General features: G+C 31.6%; 1 protein-coding gene across 2 annotated transcripts in view; it reads left to right on the top strand.

The window, feature by feature from the left end:
* The first annotated feature begins 253 nt into the window (after positions 1–253).
* The window catches only part of LOC130899636 (neurexin-4), a 29,040-nt gene continuing 7,928 nt past the window's right edge, over positions 254–21,365 (top strand). For both annotated transcript variants that reach the window (XM_057809706.1, XM_057809708.1), the window contains exons 1-14: positions 254–530; positions 820–924; positions 7,941–8,137; positions 14,948–15,089; positions 15,496–15,699; positions 15,823–15,989; positions 16,874–17,050; positions 17,128–17,289; positions 17,369–17,666; positions 17,836–17,996; positions 18,086–18,313; positions 18,453–18,563; positions 20,282–20,495; positions 21,080–21,337. In XM_057809706.1, coding sequence (XP_057665689.1) covers positions 473–530; positions 820–924; positions 7,941–8,137; positions 14,948–15,089; positions 15,496–15,699; positions 15,823–15,989; positions 16,874–17,050; positions 17,128–17,289; positions 17,369–17,666; positions 17,836–17,996; positions 18,086–18,313; positions 18,453–18,563; positions 20,282–20,495; positions 21,080–21,337 — 2,482 coding nt within the window. In that variant the 5' untranslated portion in view covers positions 254–472. The remainder of the gene's footprint in view (positions 531–819; positions 925–7,940; positions 8,138–14,947; positions 15,090–15,495; positions 15,700–15,822; positions 15,990–16,873; positions 17,051–17,127; positions 17,290–17,368; positions 17,667–17,835; positions 17,997–18,085; positions 18,314–18,452; positions 18,564–20,281; positions 20,496–21,079; positions 21,338–21,365) is intronic.

Raw genomic sequence — 21,365 nt, forward strand, 5'->3', positions numbered from 1 at the left:
GAGAAATAAGAGTAATAGCAATTAAAATAATATAAATAAAATTCAAAACTGCATGTTATGCTACTATCGTTATTTAATTATTATAAAATACGTCTTTTGATGAAAATATGAATCATTTAATGTGTGTTGCCACCTACAGCGGTGGCAACACGTAATACACTTAGCTGAAATTAGTGTGGCCTATACATCAATTGAATCTAGTTTAATGTTAAAATAACATCTCAATTTTTTTCATATCAAAACTAAACTTTACGTTCACATAAAATGAAGATGTTATTTGAAGAAATCATTAAACGGCTTTGTTAATTTCAATTTGGTCTAAACAAAAAGTATGTTGACATTAGTCATGTTGACAGAAGTTGTGTCATAAACGCAGGATTTGATGACAATAAATATCAAACATGGTGAATTCTGTTAGTTGATGGACAGGTCTTTAAAGAATCCGCTGTTTAGAAAGTGATATGAATCGGAGATGGTGCTCCTAAATATTTGTTTATTTTCGTTAATTTATGCAAAATTAGTTTTAGCAGGTAAGAATACTCAATATCTTTTCTTAATAAGTTGTATCAAAAATTTCATGGTTTAAACAACCCCGCCTAGTTAAAGAGCATAACTTAATAGAAAGTTTAAAATAGAAACTTTTATGTTAATATAAAATGAAACACAGCTAACCCATATTCCTATTCCTATTCCTATAACCTATTCAGACATTAATTCTTTTTTTTATGTAATGAACGTTTAAGATTGTGATATAGACAAACCTTAAATATGACTCATGATTTAATTGTTATTAATTAATAATTTTATGATTTGTTTCAGAATACTACAGTGATTATGAATGTAATATACCTTTATTCACAAGGGCTGTAGTGACTGCAACATCATCTATGAATGAGAGGGGCCCAAAAAATGCAGTTTTATATGGTGAGTCACTAAATTTGTGGTTTGTTAATTAGGTTTAGATTGTTGTGTTATGAATTATTTGTGGATTGAATTAAAGCTGAAAAGTGTAACTGTAGTAATTGAATTTGCCATATATGTTAACAAACTTAACTTGCTTAAGACTGCAGCTGTGTGTACTAATTTAATTGGGAATTTAAATATTTAGATGTTTTCATATAAGAAAAGTACAAAAAAGCTTCAGGTAAGATATGCTTTAGTCATAAGTATCAAATGTTGCATGCCAATATATTTATTTTAAAACGAAAGTTTGGTTTGTCAGTGTTTTTACTTATCTATATGTATTTCTATACAAGTAAAATTAACTGTCGTATATACAATATATTTCCTTTTCATACAGGTGTCAACTGAAAGATCAAGATAAGTGAATAAACATTTTTTAGTGCAAAAACATTTTTCTTCTTAAAATGAGTAACAAAAGTGTTCGTTGGGCTTTTAATATATCTAAGTGGAACCCTACTATATCAGAAATTCGACTAGCTTCTTCATGTATACAAAATGATCAAAAAGATCGCTTGAATAAATTTGTTTTTAAAAAAGATTTGAAATACTCACTAATTGGTGATTTAATGTTAAGAAAATATGTAACGGAGGCTTCTAATCAAAGCTATAATTCAATAAAATTTATACGCGATAATAAAGGAAAACCTCTGCTTGAAACCAACGTGGCCAATTTATGTTTTAATATATCTCATCATGGAAATTACACTGTGTGTGTGGGTGAGAGTGCAGAACATTTGCTATTGGGGGTTGATGTCATGAAGTTTGAATATTCTGGTGGGAAATCTCTTGGAGAGTTTTTTAGAATAATGAATAGACAATTTTCTGCGGAAGAATGGGTTAATATAAGGTGTGCAGGAGGGGAAAGGGAACAGATTATGATGTTTTGTAGGTGAGTACTGTCTCAAACCCGAAATACTCATTCTACCTTTATTCAGATGAATTAAAGCAAAATGGTTTGTGCCAAAATAAAGATTGATTCAAAAAAGTTAAAACTTGATGGGCTATAATTAATAATAGTAACCCTCAATCTAAAACTTCTTAAATAGCCCAAGAATCTTATTAATCTAAAAGAAATCCCATAAAATAATCATCACTGCAATTTTTCATAATTTTGCATTATAAATTTTGTTCTATGATTTATTGAAAATACTCATGGTAACTTCAATGGACAATTATTAGGAGTTTTAATCTTAAATTTGAATCTTGTATTCTTTTGAAATACATCATCAGTTCAGTGACTATCAAATTTCACCATCAATTTATTCTCAAGTTTTTTTGGGGGACTACTTTTATTGTCATTTTTAGGCATTGGGCTCTAAAAGAAAGCTATGTTAAAGCCATCGGGGTTGGAATATCAGTAAATCTCCAAGAAATAAGTTTCAGAATAAACACAGAACACCTCCTTGAAAACAAAGTAGTAAATAATACTGAGCTGTATGTAAAAGGAGAAAAAATGAATTGGAGTTTTCAAGAAACTTTATTGGATGAGAACCACTGTGTTTCTGTGGCTTCAAATAAACCTGAACATGTAGTAGATGATGGAACTTTCAAATTTATTACATTTGAAGAACTGGTTAAGAATTGCATTCCACTTGGTGATGTTGATGAAGCTTTTTGTGAGGGTTATTTCAAAAAACTTGACAAATAATGGTGATTAAAGGGAATCTATAGCTAAATAAGCGTGTGTGAATTTTGAATAAAATACTTTGATCTTTTTCTTTTTTTCTTTTTCCTTGCAATCAATCAAATATATCAACAAAAAAATTAAATGATTTATAATTAACTTAAATAGGAATTGTTACGTACATAGTAAGTTTTAGTGATCATATGTCGTGTTTAGTTTAAAAGAGCATCATTTCTATTTTTTTTTTTACAAAAATTAATGCTTTGACGAGGAAAGGATAACTGAAACAAATTTGTTTTTCCAAAATGATGCTTTGAAATTATTAGATTTTTCAAAAAATGCACAAAATATATGGTAATGGGAAGCAAACAGTACTCTCCTAGAAATTAGCCAAGCCTTTGAGACGATCTCAAATTCAATATACAAAATTGAAAAGCATTTCCTTTTCACTAACCTAAAATTGTTAAAATTGTATGTGAGAACTATTTTTACAAGTGAAAATCAGATTGTAAATGACTTTCACCTACGAAAAGAATAAGGAATAATCCACATCATATACTAATACTGAAGTTGTAAAAAATATGTATTCCATTTAAGCTGTCATAAAACCTATTGAAGTTATGGCATTCAACTTTAAAATTTTAAGCAAGATAAATTTTCTGTTGGGATTTTTATTTGATATTCAATTAATGACATTAGGAGAGTTTCTTCAATATCATCATAATAAAACAAATAATTGCAAAATGTGACTATCAAAACATCAAGAAGTATTGTACTGCGGGAATTGGTAATTAGTTTACCAATTGTTGGTTTTTTTTTTTTGTATAAAAGAAAAGCGCCAGGTACTTTTTATGCATAGTTCTAGAGAACGGATTTTCCGTTTCCGAAGGCTTCATGATGGCTATCTAGGATCAAGTGATAAATACGAATAACTACAGGAAAAATGTTATTAAGGAACCGACAAATGGAGAAAGTGCCAACAAACATCAGAGACCATTCAACATATAACATCTGCTTGTAGTATGTTAGCTAATACTGAGTATCTATACCTGCATAACCAAATGTGCAACATCATCCACCAGAAACTGGCCAACAAGTTCGGTCTTCTCAATACGTATACACGGTATTACAAGTGCCAGCCGCAAATGGCAATTTTAGACTCTACTATGATAGGTCCGTTATCACCGATAGACATCTGACAAATAATAAACCTGACATCGTGGTGGTTAATAGAAGAGTCAATTCAATCCTTGTCGAAATCACCAAACTGGGATTACCAAAAAACCAATAAACAGAAGGCTGTAATATTGAATGCTTGCCACACAGTGGCCAGTTCATTATGTGAACCTAATCCTTTTGATACTTTGTATCCGGGATAGGTAAATAATACCGGCTCTAAGCTGAGTAGTGCATAAGTCTGTCGCATAATAATAATAATTATCGTTATGAGGTGTAAAAACCGTTAGGATTTATACCTCAATACTGCTGGAATGTTAAGAGCGAGAAATTCCTAAAGACCCGAAATATATACTACAAATTATAGGCGCATGATTGAATCTACATTATTATAATCTCTTGGATATTTTGCGTTCACTTGACATAAACAGCGTTACAGCTCCTAAACTATAATTAAAAACCTATGTGTTATACACAAAAAAGTTTCAAATAAAAATGATGGCAAAAATGATTATCTATAGAAATTATCTCGACTATTTTTATCTACGATGTGCGGTATGCGAAATATTCGAAAAAAACTTGTATGACAGCTTAAAATTACGATATTTTGTATGTACGAAAAACTGGAGATGAAGTTTTTGTTATGCGCTTAAAGGAAGTTGAATCTTTCAATAATTTGAAACTTCATATTGTTAAGTTAATGTTACAAATTTCATTTTATTCAATCCACAAAGATATTAGATCACCATATTAAATTGTGTATGTTTGCTATAAGCAGTTTAAATGCCTCTATGTCGTTGTACCACCCAGTAGTGTGACACTGTATTTTAAATGTGCACGAAACATTTTTGTGTTTATTTATTTTCCAGGCCCTATCAGGAATTAGTAATCTGGAAGAATTCCACCACAACAAAGTTTATAACAAAATAAAATATTAAGAAGATAATTGACTGTGTAGAAAAGATTTTTCATTTTGGTGGAAATTTTTGGGGTTACTGACAATTCCTGGGAAGGTACTTATTTATAGATTTGCATGATTTTCTGTAGTATATCTTATGCTGTATCAATATTAAGTTTGATCAATACCAAAAGAAAAAATAAAGAAATCCTTCGTTAAAGATGTTATTGAAAAAAATGAAACCGTTATATTCGAAAAAACTAAAATATAATCTAAAAATTTGTGTATACATAAACAAAATACAGTGTTACTTCATTCAGTGTTATTAGGCTCCATGATATACATATGAAAAGTTGCTTGGCAACATTGCATTTCCAAAGGTAACTGAACTACAACAATATAGGTTATCTGATCCTACCACTCATCGCATATCCTGAATGGATTATCGATGGGTGGTTATACTCTGAAATATAATACATAGCTAAGCATCGACATTTTAAGGGGTGCCCTTTTAAATATGTATCACTTTATTTAATACAAAAATGTGTTTAAAGATTTATAAAAGAGTAAATATAGCTGTAGGAGGTTAAATCAAAATTAGGGCTGATAAAGGATATTTTTCACATAAATGGATAACATTATTCGGCTAATTTTTTTTATAATGCAGTTTAATTAAAATATGAATATATATCTAAATAATATAGAGTATACTATTGCATTTTTAAGCTTTGGGGAACTGTCATTTATGAGTTTCTTTGAGGATGGTTCCAGAGGTACCTGGCCTGACCTAGAGTGGAGGTAGAAGCTTGAAAATTACCGCAAGATTTTACTCTGGTTGAGACTGTTCCTTCGATGGATAGCAAAGTTTGAACGAGGCCGTACGACCTGCGGAGACCAGCATCGCAGAGGTCAACCAAATGAGATGACTCCACAAATTTTGAAGAAAATTTACAAAGCGTTACTGGATGATTGTCTACTGACATTGCGGGAGCTAGCAGGCATTTCAAAAAGTGCAGTACATCGCATATTAATTGAAAATTTTTACATAAGAAACCTATGCGCAATATGGGTCCGCGTTATCGCACAATGGAACAAAAACAGCGTCGTGAAAATGTAAATATGGATGAAACGTGAGTCCATCACTTCACACTTGAGCAACAGAACAATGAAAACAATGGACTGTAAAGTGAGAAACGACTCCAAAGAAGGCAAACACCATTACATCTGCAAGCAAGGTCATGGCGTCAGTTTTTTGTGATGCGTGTTGGATAATTTTCATTCACTATCTTGAATAAGAAAAAACTATCAACGGCGAATATTATGCTAACTTATTGCAACGTTTTAGCGAAGTAATCAAGCGAAAACGGCCTCATTTGAATAAGAAAAAAGTGTTGTTTCATCAAGACAATGCACCAGCCCACAAATCCGTTATTGCATTGGCCAAAAATAATGAATTAAAGCTTCAATTGCTATCTCATACATCCTATTCCCTAGATTTAGCCACCTCGGATTATTTTCTGTTCCAAGACTTGAAAAAATGGCTCTGTGGTCAAAAATTTTCCAACAATGAAGAATTGATGTTGGTAGTTAACAGCTATTTTCAGAAGCTTGACGATTTTTATAATACAAATGGTATTGAACTTGTGTGTAAGAAGCTAAAAGGAGATTACGTTGAAATATATATATATATTTTTTCCAAAAATTTTGTGTTCTCTTTTTTGGGCCATGTACTTCTGGGACCACCTTCGATTGTGTATTTATAGAATCCTGAGCAACAAAAATTTTAGATTCAACCTCTTATTTCTAAGGAGAAGTTCTGTAGGTTAAGAATAGAAAATAACTGAAACTACTAACTCAAAGGCATTATTTAACTTTGTAACATTTGCCAAATTTTATTACTAGACAAATAGAAATCAACTTATATGGAAATAGTATAGTCAGTTTGTTTTTAGAGCCATTTTTATATTTTTTATGCGATTAGAATTATTATTTACTCATTTACGAAAACCATTTCAAAAATGGTAAATGAACTTTTCAGCTATCTGCATTTGATAAAGAAGTGAGAAATTAAAAAATAATTGGTTATATATGTATATTCCTGAGATGCGGTAGTTACGGAGCCGTAATTATCTTGCAGCAAAATTGCAAACTATTTTACTATATATACAATTAAACTACCAACTTTAATTGATGAATACTATACATTTGCACTACTGTCAAAAAGTTTGGAAGCACAAAATAAAATGAATTTATTTTTATTGATATCGCAATAAACAAAAAGTTGAAAAATATTAAAATTTAATTTTTCCTTTTATTATTTTCTCCTATTACATTAATTCATTTTTAAAAATATTTTGATTTTTCAATCACTTAATGATTGTCTCAAATAATTTCATCTATTCCTTCTTTTTGGAAATATTTTCCTGTTGCTACGACCTCCAAATCATGACATTACGATCATGTTTCCTGGTAACCACTCCCAAAGCAGAATGTTCTTGGTCTTTCTGCGACAGACCCAAAATACCTTAAAAACTTTCTGCAGGAATTATATTATTGTTTGTGCATTATTTGTGGATTTTCATCGTTTCCCCGAATTTTAAAGGTATTTAAAAGTAATATTTACCTAGCATAAAACAAATACTTGAAGTATGGTCTTAGCCTACATAGGAGTTGGAATGTAACAAAACATTTTAAATAGATTAAGTTAGATTATGACGCAAACTATGAAAAACATGGCACCATATACATTGCTTGCTCTAGTAGCACTGCCCTTCTTCCTCAATTTGTTTTTATTATTCGGTTTCCTGCAGTATATTAAATATATTCTGCAAGTAAGCTTATATTGTCGTTGTTTTCTTAATAACACGCGAAATTTCGTTTTTTCGAGCTGCAACTTAATTTTACATAGGATCAATCTTTCTACAGCCTCTTCCTCGTTCTGCGACCACGTCGCACTTTCGCTCGTTCTGCTTTGGGGTAACCACTACATGTGCCTTTCTCCTTCAACCACGCTTCACTTCAGTTAACAAAGAGTTTTTCCTTCTATTTGTTATGAATATTGTCTCAACCGACATTTTTCCATCTAAATTTTTCCGGTTACTTGTTTTTAGAGCATATTTCAAATATAAAACTCAATTTTATTGCCAATTTTTATCGTATATGGTACACAATGGTTTTGTTAATAAGCATGTAAGCAATAAGCCCGAATTTTCAAACTTTCGGATGGTAGTGTGAACGTTAATACATAAAAAAACATCATAAAACGTTTTAAAAATAAAGGTGGCAATGCCTGGAGTGCCCAGGAAAGTGACTTTGATCAATACCTCGTCTTTGACTTGGGACAAGTGATGAACATAACCAGGATATGGACACAAGGAAGACCACATAGCAACGAATATGTTATGGAATATCGAATCAGTTATGGATCCAACGGTTTAGATTATGCCGATTACAAGGAACCAGGGGGAGATACTATGGTAATAATAAAAATTCAAAACAAAATAGTTATGAATACAATAGGCTAAAATTGAAGAACTGATTTTTTTGGAATCTAATAATATCAGTGTTGTCGTTTATTCTTATGGGAACATTTCTTATTTTTCCTTAAGCACTGAAAATTTACGAAGAATATCCATTCTGTCCGTTATATAGTATGATCATAATCATAACGTAACTTGCTAATATTTCTATTTCTGTTAAACAAAAAAAAAACAATGTTGATTCAAAGCTTTTCTCAAATAAGTCTACTAGAAGTATACAAGTACCGCTACCCCAAAATAGTTATTGTATAAAAAATATATAATAATATTTCTTCAAACTGTACACCATTTGTATCTTTCCAATTTTTCAAAATCTGTAATTACAAATATAAGGTTATTAAGAAATTATTTCTGCCAAAAAAGTAGAAGGTATTTCTATCATTAACTGTGTTTAAATGAATTATTTCTTATTTTTATTAGGAACAGGTGTTCATTTCAATCAGGCACTAAAATCTTTATGTTGTTCTCATGAAAAATCAATGGCTAAAATGTATATCATTGTAGACACAAACATTCTATTCGAAGTGGTAATCAATGACTACCAATCATGCGTCAATAAAGATCTTCCTTAAGCTCAAAATGTATCTCTCTGATTTGAAGTTAGCGCAACGAGTTTGATTGGGGATTTTTGCTCAGGAATGTTTGAATAGAAACCTGACTTACATTTAGATTCTCTCCAATATCCAAGCGGACTTGAAGGCTATTGAATGCACGTCCAACAACTATAAAAGCAGTAGCTAACAAAAACAAAATGACCCTAATGTGGCTACTAGGCCACCCGGGTATACCATGCAAAGGGCAAGTATAAATCCCTGTACCACAGCCCTACTGTGATCTCATGAATGTCACATGTACAACAAACTGAATGGATGGCTGAAGGATCAGATTGAGTCTTACTGTACAACATTCCAAGCCTAGGAGATCCAAAAGATTCATAACTACATCAGCTAAGAAGTCTGAGGTACTTCTTAAGATGTTCAAAAATGACTTTCAATTGGTGGGCTGTCAAATACTACCTTAAAAGGATAGGCATGGTAGGGGAATGCAAATACGGAGATTGCGATTAAATTATATAGATAGTAGAGGATCTACTTTACGAATGTCTTGCCCATTTCAGCAAAAGGCTTAGGTACGTCGCAGAATTTATGCTAATACATTAAAAAGTAGGTCAAAAAACCTCCAGAAAAAGAGATTCCTTTTGGGAGGAGGCTACGTATATATAGTTAGAACCAGCGTCGGATTTAGAACGGATCTATGGGGACTGAAGCCACAAGCTCCGAGCAGGTAGGGGCCCTGCAGAGTGACTATCTCGATCATTTATTTTGAAAACAATATTGGATTTATTTTCAAGACCACAACTAAATCGAGAAAAAAGTTTTTTAAATAGAAACTTTATATAATTGATGATGAAATAAGATTTTAATTTATTTTGACGTATAATTTATTTTTATTTAAATTTAATATATTACATTTAAGTAATTATATATTTTTACATTAAGCTGCTTTTGATTTCCTTCGGTAGGCCCCGGATCGATTTTAGCTCCAGGCCCACTACTTTTTAATCCAACGCTGGTTAGAACAATGAGATGCGGAGTGAGTTGCACACAAAATACTTTTTTGGAATCAACTGCAGAGCGGCTTTAAAGCTAAAACGATTTCTTAAACAATCTACTTATTTAATGTCACCAAATCGCAACCAAATTACAGAAACAGCAGTTCGGAGAATTGTAAGGCATTTTGAAGAAGTTTTCGAGTAATAGTGTACCCTGTATACTTCTTATCGATTTATGTAATTGGCCTGAATTATTTGAGAAAACATTTGTTCGACATTTTCATTGTAAACTTTTTAGAAATCGAAATATTTTATATATTGCTGCTTATTCAAATCTTGATAAATTAATAAAAGATTATAATTTACAAAAAGATCGTTCTTTGAATACAGCCTATATGTATCTGTATAAAAAATCATATATATAAAAGCGTTTTTCACCTATTGACAAACTAACTTTTCATCCAAGATGCAATGGAAAATTTATTATTATTTAATATACTGTTACGGTTTTTCAGTGCCTACTATCTTTAATGTAAATTTTTGTTTATAACATTTTATGCATGACCTTTCTGCATTAACACAATATCTTTAGCTTTTGACCTGCATGTATTAATAAGTAAATTTTGGGTTAGTTAGATCACGGTATATTGAAGTTAATCATATTTGAAATAAATTTATTATATTCTGTTTATGTAATTTAATGTCAGCCCTTATACTTTTCACAATTTGCAAAGCATTGTGTAGCTATTATTTAATATTTTCTTCAATTTAATCAGAGAAATAAATAAATAATTTATTAAAGTAAGCTATCATAAAAATTGATGCATATTATCAGTAACATATTCGTCTTCTATATTAATACCAACAAGACCACAATCAACTGTGCGTTTTAAATAATTTCGAATAAAATAATATCAGTTAGTTCGTCATATTTTAAATGATTTAATATATCATAATTTCTATATTAATAAAAAACCTTACGAATATCATAGGTTCATAAAAAGTTTCATAAATATACAAAGTTTCAGTTTGATTAAGATTTGATATCTAGTTAATTCGATAAGTTCATAAGACTTACCTAGCAGTTGATAGTTGGATACATGCCCGTAAGACTTTGATAAATTGGCATTATTCATAATTTAGATTCTGCCTCTGGTTTTGCCTATATTATTACTAAGAAACCGTTCTTCTCATATTTACCCCATCTAATTCAAGACACATGTGATAACACATTTCTCCTACTTTTTTAAATTTTCATTTTACTTTGAAAACAATTTTACAATTTTACAATGAAAACGATTGCCTTGCAGACACTGCTTCTATATCTTCATAAAAGAATATCTAAATCTGTATAGGGTTCAAATCTAACATGTGGCATGAAGATAGGGACGAAAATAATAGGGCTCTACCTAACTCAAAATAACACCATTCAACATTCAACGATTCTCCACATATGAAATGGTCATAATAAGAAATTGAAGATTAACTAAACATGTTTAACATATGATCAACCCCTTCATCTGAATATCCAATATTGCAATAAACAACTCCATGTCAAATATCCACTGCCCACTGTTAGCTGTCGAAAGACGTCATTTTGATCTGAATCCACGGTCTTACATATAGATCTGGAAACTAGGGTAGTGGGGTGGGTTCATTTAACGGGCGCTAAATTATCTCACTCCATGGCCGCCAGGTAGGCGTTGTAATCAAGAGTTTGTGTCAAATTGTGTTAATCTAATAATAATATTGGGTTGACGACAAAGTAATTTCGGTTTTGTAGTATAAAATAAAACAGTTTTCCTTAACAAAGAATAGTTTTTAATCAATTTTATACTCTCCGTTTTGCTCAATGACCTTTTGCCATCTTCCTTTCAGCTTGATAATTATGCGGTCATGAAATTTCTAGTCCTTATCAGCTAAAATCTGAACCAGGTGAGATTAAGGGTCATTGTCATTTTTGAAAGTTTTACCATTCAAATAATTCTGAAATTTTGGAATGCCAGATCAGGGCCATATGGGAGATTTGGCATCACTTCCTAGCGAAGCTCCAATAGTTTCCCACGAGTTGTCAAAGATATGCGAGACCTTGCATTATCATGGTGGAACACTAAACCTTTCCGATTTGACAATTCTGGCCGTTTTTCTTTGATGGCTTCATCCAGTTTTATCAATTGTTTACAGTAAACATCAGAATTCATCGTTTTGTTCTTTGGAAGTAGCTCAAAAAACACAACACTTTCCTAATTCCACCAAACTAATAGCAAGAGGTTTTTTCAGCTTTCGATGTAGTTTGTGCCCGTTCATCGTGTTTGCTCCATGATCGTTTTCGAACTATGTTACTGTACAAGACCCATTTTTCATCACCAGTGAAGATTCTTTTCCAGAGAGCCTCGGTTTCTTTCCATTTAAGATGCATATTGCAAAAGTTGATTCTTTGTGTTGAATTATTTTTTTTCAATTGTTGCGTGCCATACATGTAGCCTATTCGCAACCTGTTATATGACGCTTCAATTATGACTTTGATTTGGTCATCATCAACTTCAGTTGGCCGACGAAAACGTTGCTCATCTTTGAGGGAAAGATCTCCAGAACGGAATTTTGTATACCAATTCTGATTGGTTTCCAGACCTGTATATAAGAGCGTGTGTAAAACCCAACCTGAGAGGCATAGTGAAATGTGAAAGGACTAAATAAACCGAGTTGTGCGTTTTGTGCACAGCTATAGAATAAATTGAACATCTAATGTTAACCTTCAAGTTACTAACATTTATATCATACAATGTATTTTTTATTGCTGTACCCCGTATGATGTAAATTTCATCAAAACTCAGACTGTTAAATGTATATGGACATGGTGTCAAACATAAGGTGACCCAAATACTTTTCTCCAAACCTGTAAGAGTTATCAAAAAACTTCAATTCCAAAAGTTCTTTTTATTTAAAGGAATTTTTAGATTATTGACTTTTGGTTTATACAGGGTGTCCTAATTCTTCAGTTTCGACATCAACTTCGGAATATTAAATTAAACACCCTATATTTTATTGTGTTTTTTGATTTAGTGGTAAAAACAAAGGTAACTTTCATAAGACCTATTTGATTTTTGCACGGTTTAGGAAAAATTTAAGGATATTTGAATTTTTATTGAAAAGTCATCATATTTGGAAAATTCCGCAAAATAAAAATGAAGCTAACTGGCATCATTTACAAAATGATTTTTAAACACAAAACTTACATTGATTGAATTTTCGTGATTTTCTAGATTAGAATCATACTGGGTGTATTTTTTCACTGTATTAGTTTAGAATTTAGTAAATAACAAAATCTCATTTTTTTAATGGCACACCCTGTATATTATAACTTTAATAGAACGGTCAAAAAATAAGAATCATTTCATACATACATGTCCTATACCTGTATATAATGGTTGTGGAATTATTTTTTTGTATGTAACACACTGAGTGTTTAGTTTTTTTCAAAAATGCAATTCTTATTGAGTTACATTATTTTCAATATAGAACGAAAAAAATGGTTAAAAGTCAAATAATACCACAACCATCATACCTATATAGGTATAAATCATAAATGTATGAAATGATTCTTATTTTTTGCGCGTTCTATTAAAGGTATAATATACAGGGTGTGCCATTTAAAAATAAATGAAATTCTGTTTACAAAATTCGAAACTCATACAGTAAAAAAACAACCAGTATGATTCTAGACTCGAAAATCATGAAAATTCAATAAACCTAAGTTTTGTGTTTAAAAATTTATTTTGAAAATGATGCCTCATTTTTATTTTGGGAAATTTTCCAAATATAATGATTCTTCAGTAAATTTCAAATAGCCTTAAATATTTCCTAAACCGTGCGGAAATCAAATAGGTCGGTCTTATGAAAGTTACCACTAAATCAAAAAACACAATAAAATTGTAAAGTTGATGTCGATACTGAAGATTGGAAAACCCTGTTAAACTTTTTAAATTAAACTTTTTTGATAACTCTTACAGGTTTGGAGAAACGTATATGGCTGGCTCACTTTATGTTTGACAACCTGTACGTTAGTGAATCAAAAATCATAAAATGAATCTTTACAATAATTGTGCCAAAATATGCTACAACAACTGAACTTGTTTTTAGATAAAATTGATATTGTTTAGCTGAAAATTTTTCATGTATCATTTAAAGCTCCCCATTTTCCTACTACTTTCAAATACTGAAAATGTTGGGAACATACGTTTTTTCTATGACATGCATCAATTTTTATAACAGAAATTGTCTTCATTATGATTAATTTATTTTTTGGTATGACCATTGTATTGTTTTCAATTTTTTCCAAGTAATTAAACTCAAAACAATCAATTATAACCGTAACTCTAACACTTTTCTCTCCCTTCTTTGGATTTTTGGAAAAAGGTGGATCGGCTTGGAGTCCAAAACACAGTACTTATTTTGAAAAATTAACCCTCGATTTGGGATACAGACACGACATCAGATCCATAGCTACTCAAGGACGTGGCGAATCGCACGAATTTGTCACTGAGTATATTATTGAGTATTCAGATGATGGCGAAGGTTGGAAGACTTTCCATGATTCTGAGGGAGAGACTGAGGTGGATATTAACAAAAATTTTTTTCTGGCGATATGATTATTCAATGCAGTTAGTGTAATGTGATTTTTTTAATTTTTACAAAAATAGAACATCGTTTACATAATATCTTCCCATTACCTTATCTGCTTTGGATGGTCATTACTATTTTCTTGCTTTCATTTTTTATCATTATTTTAACTTTACTTTTTCCTGTAAATAACACCGTTTTGTACCAATGATAAAGTTATAAATTTTGAAGTGTTTCTACAACGGTTTTTTTATAAGAAAAAATAATAAAAATAATTCATAAAATACTTTCCATATATTTAATTAAAACTAAAATAGCTTGTTTTTTTATAATTAAGGTATATTATTTCTAGTTCTCATAAACCTTGAATCTAGAAAAAAAAGGCTAGTTTTATCTATGGGAAAGAGATTTTAAAATTTTTCAATAAACTTCGGTAGTTGATATAGATAATTACATTTTCAAAAATTATAATTTTATATAACCGGCACTAATCATTCTTTTTATTTATCATAATGTTTATGTACAAATATTTTTGTTATTTGTGTGCACCAAGCAAACACCACAGTATGTTTTAGATGTTCCAAGGTAACGTGGATGGTGAAACGGTTCACAAAAATGAATTTGAAGTACCGATAATTGCCCAATGGATTAGAATAAACCCCACCAGATGGAGGGACAGAATATCTCTTAGGGTCGAATTATTTGGCTGTGAATATGGTAGGTTATTAATTGTTGAACCATCTTCTGATTAAAATTTTAAGAATTTGTATTATATATTTTTTTATCATAGCTGTTCATAACTGGTGTGAAAAAGTTATCTAGAAAAATTCCACTGTAAATCTAGTTTCTTTTTAGACCTAGATGAGTATCAATGTCATATTTCTTTTTTACGAAATTCTGTTTTTCGAGGTGTAATTCTCCCTTATATATAAGGTGTATATTTTTTTTTCGTCATCTTGAACAACAATTTCGTAGTATGTAAAAAAGTGAAAGTTTTTTTTTGGCCCACCCTACTCTCAGTACATTCAACTAATCGAAAAATCCAACTTAAAACATATGTAATTAGGAAATTATTTTTTATATATAATTTTTAATTATTTATTTGTATTTTGTTCAATTTCAGAGGCTGAAAACATGTATTTCAATGGTAGTTCGTTAGTAAAATATGATTTATTCAGGGAACAAGTATCGGCTCTTAAAGAAAGCATTAAATTCCGATTTAAAACTACCTCACCAAATGGTGTCCTTTTATATAGTAGAGGAACTCAAGGAGATTACATAGCCCTACAACTTAGAGATAATAGAATGCTGTTAAATATCGATTTAGGTAAGTAATTTCTCATATCAAGCCATTATGAATGGGTTAAGTTGTATATAATAAACTAATAAAGTAGAATTTTTACTTGAACTTAAAAATAAGTTAATTATTTAAAACAACAAATCTCTTTAGGTTCTGGTGTTGTTACAAGCCTCTCAGTTGGCAGTTTATTGGATGATAATATTTGGCACGATGTGGTGATTTCAAGGAATAGAAGAGACATTTTATTTTCTGTCGATAGAGTGGTTGTAAACACAAAGATTAAAGGAGAGTTTCAAAGGTTAAATCTCAATAGAGGGGTAAGTATATTTGAAAAATGACAGTAGCCTAGGGAATTCAAGAAGTTTCTTGGTTATCTGCTAGAGCATAGAAGAAAAAACAAAATCTTTGTATGTATGGATGGATGTTGGGGTATCGTATACAACGCGACCCAAAGCTTCTATTGTGTCCCCCTTTCTTGCTTCGATACTAGGGAACTCTTTACAGATGATTTGTAAATGTCATTCCTTTTAGATAGTGGGATTGTTGTAGCTACCAAATATCTTCGTCTTCTATTTCATAAGCTCCCAGGTGTAGTGCCCTGTAGTTTTTAACATTTGGAGAGAATGTAGATATTTCCCTTCAGTCTGGTGTGTCCCGGAATCCGTTGTAAGATAACTTTATTTTTTTCGTCTAGCTCGTTATTAAGCAATCTCAAACAAGTTTGGATTTTATGATATTGGAGCCTAGAGCTCTAATGACTGCTTGGCTATCGGACAGGATGATGATCTCCAGTTTGTGATAGTACCCCTCTAGATTGAATTGGACACATTTTTCAATTTCATAAATTTCTGATTGAAAATGCTTGGTGTGTTGCCTAGGCTTTTAGGCTGTTTGGTTCTGGGCCCATATACTCTTCCTATTCCAGTTCTGTCTGCTGCTTTAGATCCGTACATACACCATTTAATGGCATTTCTGTTCATTTCTTGTATTGTACTTATTTCTACAGCTTAGTATTAAGGTAATTTTTTGCTCAAAGCTAAACTCTATTCATTATTCTACGGCAAGTCCCAGGTTTGGTCTTATTTAGGGACTGTTTTGGCCCTGGTTGCACATAAACAATCCAGTCTTTGTACCTTTGAGATATTGTTCCTCGAGGTATTTAGTTGTACCACAAACTAATATATTATGATACAAATTTTAGTTTTACATTGGTGGAGTCCCTAATGTGCAAGAAGGTCTAGTAGTTATACAAAATTACACAGGGTGCATGGAGAACTTACACTTGAATTCAACAAATATCTTCAAAGAAGTTAAAGAAGCCTACAGTTATGGTGAAAGTTTTAAGTACGAAAAAATTAATGTTCTGTACAATTGTCCAGTGAGTATATGTTTAAATTGGAATCGAGTCTTATTAATTAATAGAACGAATGTTATATATATTTTTTCATATTTTAGGAGCCACAAATTGTTCCAGTAACTTTTAAAACACCACACTCTTTTGCGAAATTGAAAGGTTACGAAGGAATGTCTTCTATGAATTCTTCTTTTGCCTTTAGAACATATGAAGATAATGGACTTATGCTCTATCATTCTTTCTCTACAAGTGGCTATGTAGCTGTAAGTGAATATTTTGAAAATTTAATGAAATGTTTAAAGTAATTCTTCGGTTACTGTATGATGGATTTTTTCTTCTTAGATATATTTAGATGCTGGTAAATTGAAGGTAGAACTAGTATCACCGAATAATCCCAAGGTGATATTCGACAATTATGCCGAACAGTTTAATGATGGCAGATGGCATACTGTGGTTCTCACCATATCAACCAATAAAATTGTATTTAGCGTAGATTATAGACCAATGATTACAACCCGTGTTCTAAGAATTGTCACAGGAGGATTGTATTTTATAGCTGGTGGAGTTAGTGCTGCGTTAGGATATACTAATTATATTTTCCCAGGTTTTGTGGGATGTATGAGAAATATAAGAATAGATGGTAAGTACATTAATACAATATTTGAATGTTTTTTAACAATTTCTATGTAAACTTTAGGAAGAAGAAAAGTTTGTAAATTTAAAGTATCTAGTATATTTTGAATCATATATTTTCAATTACATTGATTATAATAAAATCGTCATAATTTTTTTCCTGATTCATAATATAGGTAATAGTAAACTTCCCACCGATTGGACTCAAGAAGAATATTGTTGTGGAGAAGAAGTGGTATTTGATTCCTGTCACATGACGGACAGATGTAACCCAAATCCATGTCAACACGGTGGAATTTGTAAGCAAAATTCCATGGAATTCTTCTGTATTTGCAAGGTAAGACTTTAAAGATTATTAGTTACTGTAAAATAAGTACTTTCAATATTCTACAAGATGAAAATAATAAAATTTTTTTTGTATTCTAGGATACAGGTTACGGGGGAGCAGTCTGCCACAGTTCTATCAATTCTCTTTCATGTGTAGCTTACAAAAACGTACAATCGGTAGGTCAACGTGCTGAAATAAAAATTGATGTCGATGGTAGTGGACCGTTAGCTCCTTTTCCAGTTACGTGCGAATTTTATGCAGATGGTCGGGTTGGTACTGTTCTACATCATAGTAATGAAGAAACAACACCTGTTGATGGATTTCAGGTAATACTTGATTACATTTAACAGTATTGGAATCAAGCAGCTTAATATTACTATTGTTTTATATCTTTTAAATAACATTATTACTAAACACTTGTATATTCTCAAACTGATCACATATATATTTATATATAACTAATAGGAACCAGGAAGTTTTATACAAGACATTCATTATGAGGCAAATGATGACCAAATAGCAGCCTTGATAAACAGAAGTATATCGTGTCGACAACATATTCAGTATGCTTGCAAGGTAAGACAAAATCGACAATAGTCTAAGGTCAGTGATTTTTTGCGTAAAGGAAATAATCTTTGCACGATTTTCTAAGCATTGCTGAATGAAAGCTTCTTCGACCAAATAATTAACAAGAGAATATAATTGGAGAGAAACTTTAATCTACCCACCAATTATATTTATTATTATATTTAATCCAGATCTCACTTCATATTTCAAAACCGATTTTAGCCGAAAAATGTTTACAAAGAGAAATAAACCTCTAGAATAATTTTGGATCGTCTTGTAAAAATATTTTTTTTATTAATGCATCTAAAGGTTCTTGATTTTAGGTGTCTTCTGTTTCAAAATTAGTTTTTTTTTATTGTTTTGAAAAGAAAGATAAATTTGATAAAGACATAAAGAAAAGTCGAAACGTCAAGATTTATCTTTCTTTTAAAAACTATAAAAAAACTAATTTTGAAACAGAAGAGACCTAAAATCAAGAACATTTAGATGCATTAATATATCAAAAGGTCTAAGAAATAAGAAATTGAAGAATTTTAGTTTTTTTATTAATTATATTAACTTCTTCTAATGTTCTACCTCCTTAAGTTTTCTTCCTCAATTTTTTCTGTTCAGAGCTACCCCCTTCCAATTGTGTACATTTAGAAGACTGATTGCTTTTTCTGCCAACTCTTCCGAGGTCTTCCAATTGGACTCTGCAGGCGAACTCGGTGTTCATGAGCCACGTCTGCCTGTTGTGTAGGTCTTGCAGATACTGCTCTAGATGAGATTATATTGAACTCGGAAGAGCATCTGCCGTGGTAATATTGGTGAAATAAAAACAGATCAGGGACCTCTCTTCTATGCCCTATCACCTAAAAGGCGAATTGATCACTAACTTGGGAACCGAGCTCCGAATCTGCGACCAAACTCCAAAGAGTCTGGGCCATTTAGAGGATTAGAAGCTGTTGTTGAGTATATAGATTTTTGGTCTTTAAGGGGGCTCCAAGTTTTCATAAAGCTGTCGTAGCTAATTCGGCCACGTGGCTATGCCAGAACATGTTGCTTCCAACTGCGAATTCGCTGTTATAGTGATATTTTATGTCCAGGCAGGACCAAATCCTGCCTGGATTGCCAGCTTTTTTTGTATCAACAGCAGCCTGGATCTTTACTGCATGAAACGCAATCACATTGCTTCCACTACATTCCAGATTGTTTTCAATATTGGTATTGTTGGTGGTGATTGGTTTATTGCGGCGGTTAATTTGTACGACGACATCAGTGTGCTATCGTCGTTAAAGCTATAGATCGGATTTGCAGTTTTTTCGAGTACATCTTTGATGTACAGTAGAAAGAGAGTAAGTGACAAGAAGCATGTCAAAAGCTTTCGGCATGTCCAGTACGATTGCTCGCGATTGCCCATATTTCTCTATGTTGGTTACATAGACTATGTGACACCCGGTTGATCTATGGTTACGATATCTCATCGAATTAAAATTTTAACTAAACTAAATCTAAAAACCTACTTAAAAATCTTTGTATTTACACCTAAAAAAAATTAAATTCCAAAAACAAAAATAACTATCCTTTTTATTTAATGGGACTTGCTTTTCACCAATCGACCGTTCTTCTTCTGTATCCTATTTAAAATTTCTTACTTTTATTAATTCAATTATTTCATTTCCTAATAAAAGTTTTTTTGATTAAAAAACTGTTAGGTAAGGTGATAATAACTTTTTTTTATTCATTAGGGTGCTCGTTTAATGAATTCACCATCTGAAGAAAACGCTTTCTCGCCTTTCTCTTGGTGGGTATCCAGACAGAATCAGAAAATGGATTACTGGGGAGGCGGTTTACCAGGTTCTAGAAAATGCGAATGTGGTATTTTAAGTACTTGTTCGGATGCGACCAAATGGTGTAATTGTGACACTGAAATGAATTTCGATGTTTGGCAAGTTGATGCAGGTACAAACTTTATTCCAACTTTTCTTGTATACTAATATTATCCAAAACTCTCATGATTTTCGCACAGGTTTTTAATGAATTAATTAATTCTGATGAATAAATAGTTTTTATGACCTATACTAAATAATGGAGCCACCTGTTACACAGATAGCTTCGGGATGTATGGCTTGGCCTAAGATTACCCCATAATAATCTTTCTCGTTTGAGATATATACTACTGTCTTCCAAGCCGAAGTATTCACTGTGAATTTCTAGGCTTCTGCTGGAGTGCGCTCCTCTTATTGGGATCGGCAAATCCACCAATGAGCCCAGAGCCCATTCTTAGTGTTGTCAAAGTTGTTACTATCACGTCTTTTAACGATTTGTTTGCAAGACAGCCTCTGCGGAGATGGATAGAGGCAGGTAAGGCAGAAATAGAAGGGGCTGTCTGCGTCTCTTACCAAACAATAACTAATATAGGAAGGAGTTGTGATGATTAAAGTTATAGTAAAATAGGAGAATATTTTGATGATTAAAGTTGCAGTAATATAGGAGAATTTTTTGATAAATTGGTTGAGAAATTTCTATGTATTATCTATTTTTAGGTGATTTGACAGATAAAGATACACTGCCCGTTAAACAATTACGGTTCGGAGATACAGGTAGCGCCTTAGATGAGAAACAAGGTCGTTACACTTTAGGTCCATTAATTTGTGAAGGCGATGATCTATTTAGCAACGTTGTCACATTCCGAGTAGCTGACGCAACTATTAACCTACCCACGTTTGACATGGGCCACAGTGGGGATATTTACTTTGAATTTAGGACTGCTTCCGCAAATGCTGTACTTTTCCATTCCACAGGTATAATATAATATTTTCAATACCAACT

The sequence above is a fragment of the Diorhabda carinulata genome, chromosome 11, assembly GCF_026250575.1.
Source record: "Diorhabda carinulata isolate Delta chromosome 11, icDioCari1.1, whole genome shotgun sequence".
Classification (NCBI taxonomy): domain Eukaryota; kingdom Metazoa; phylum Arthropoda; class Insecta; order Coleoptera; family Chrysomelidae; genus Diorhabda; species Diorhabda carinulata.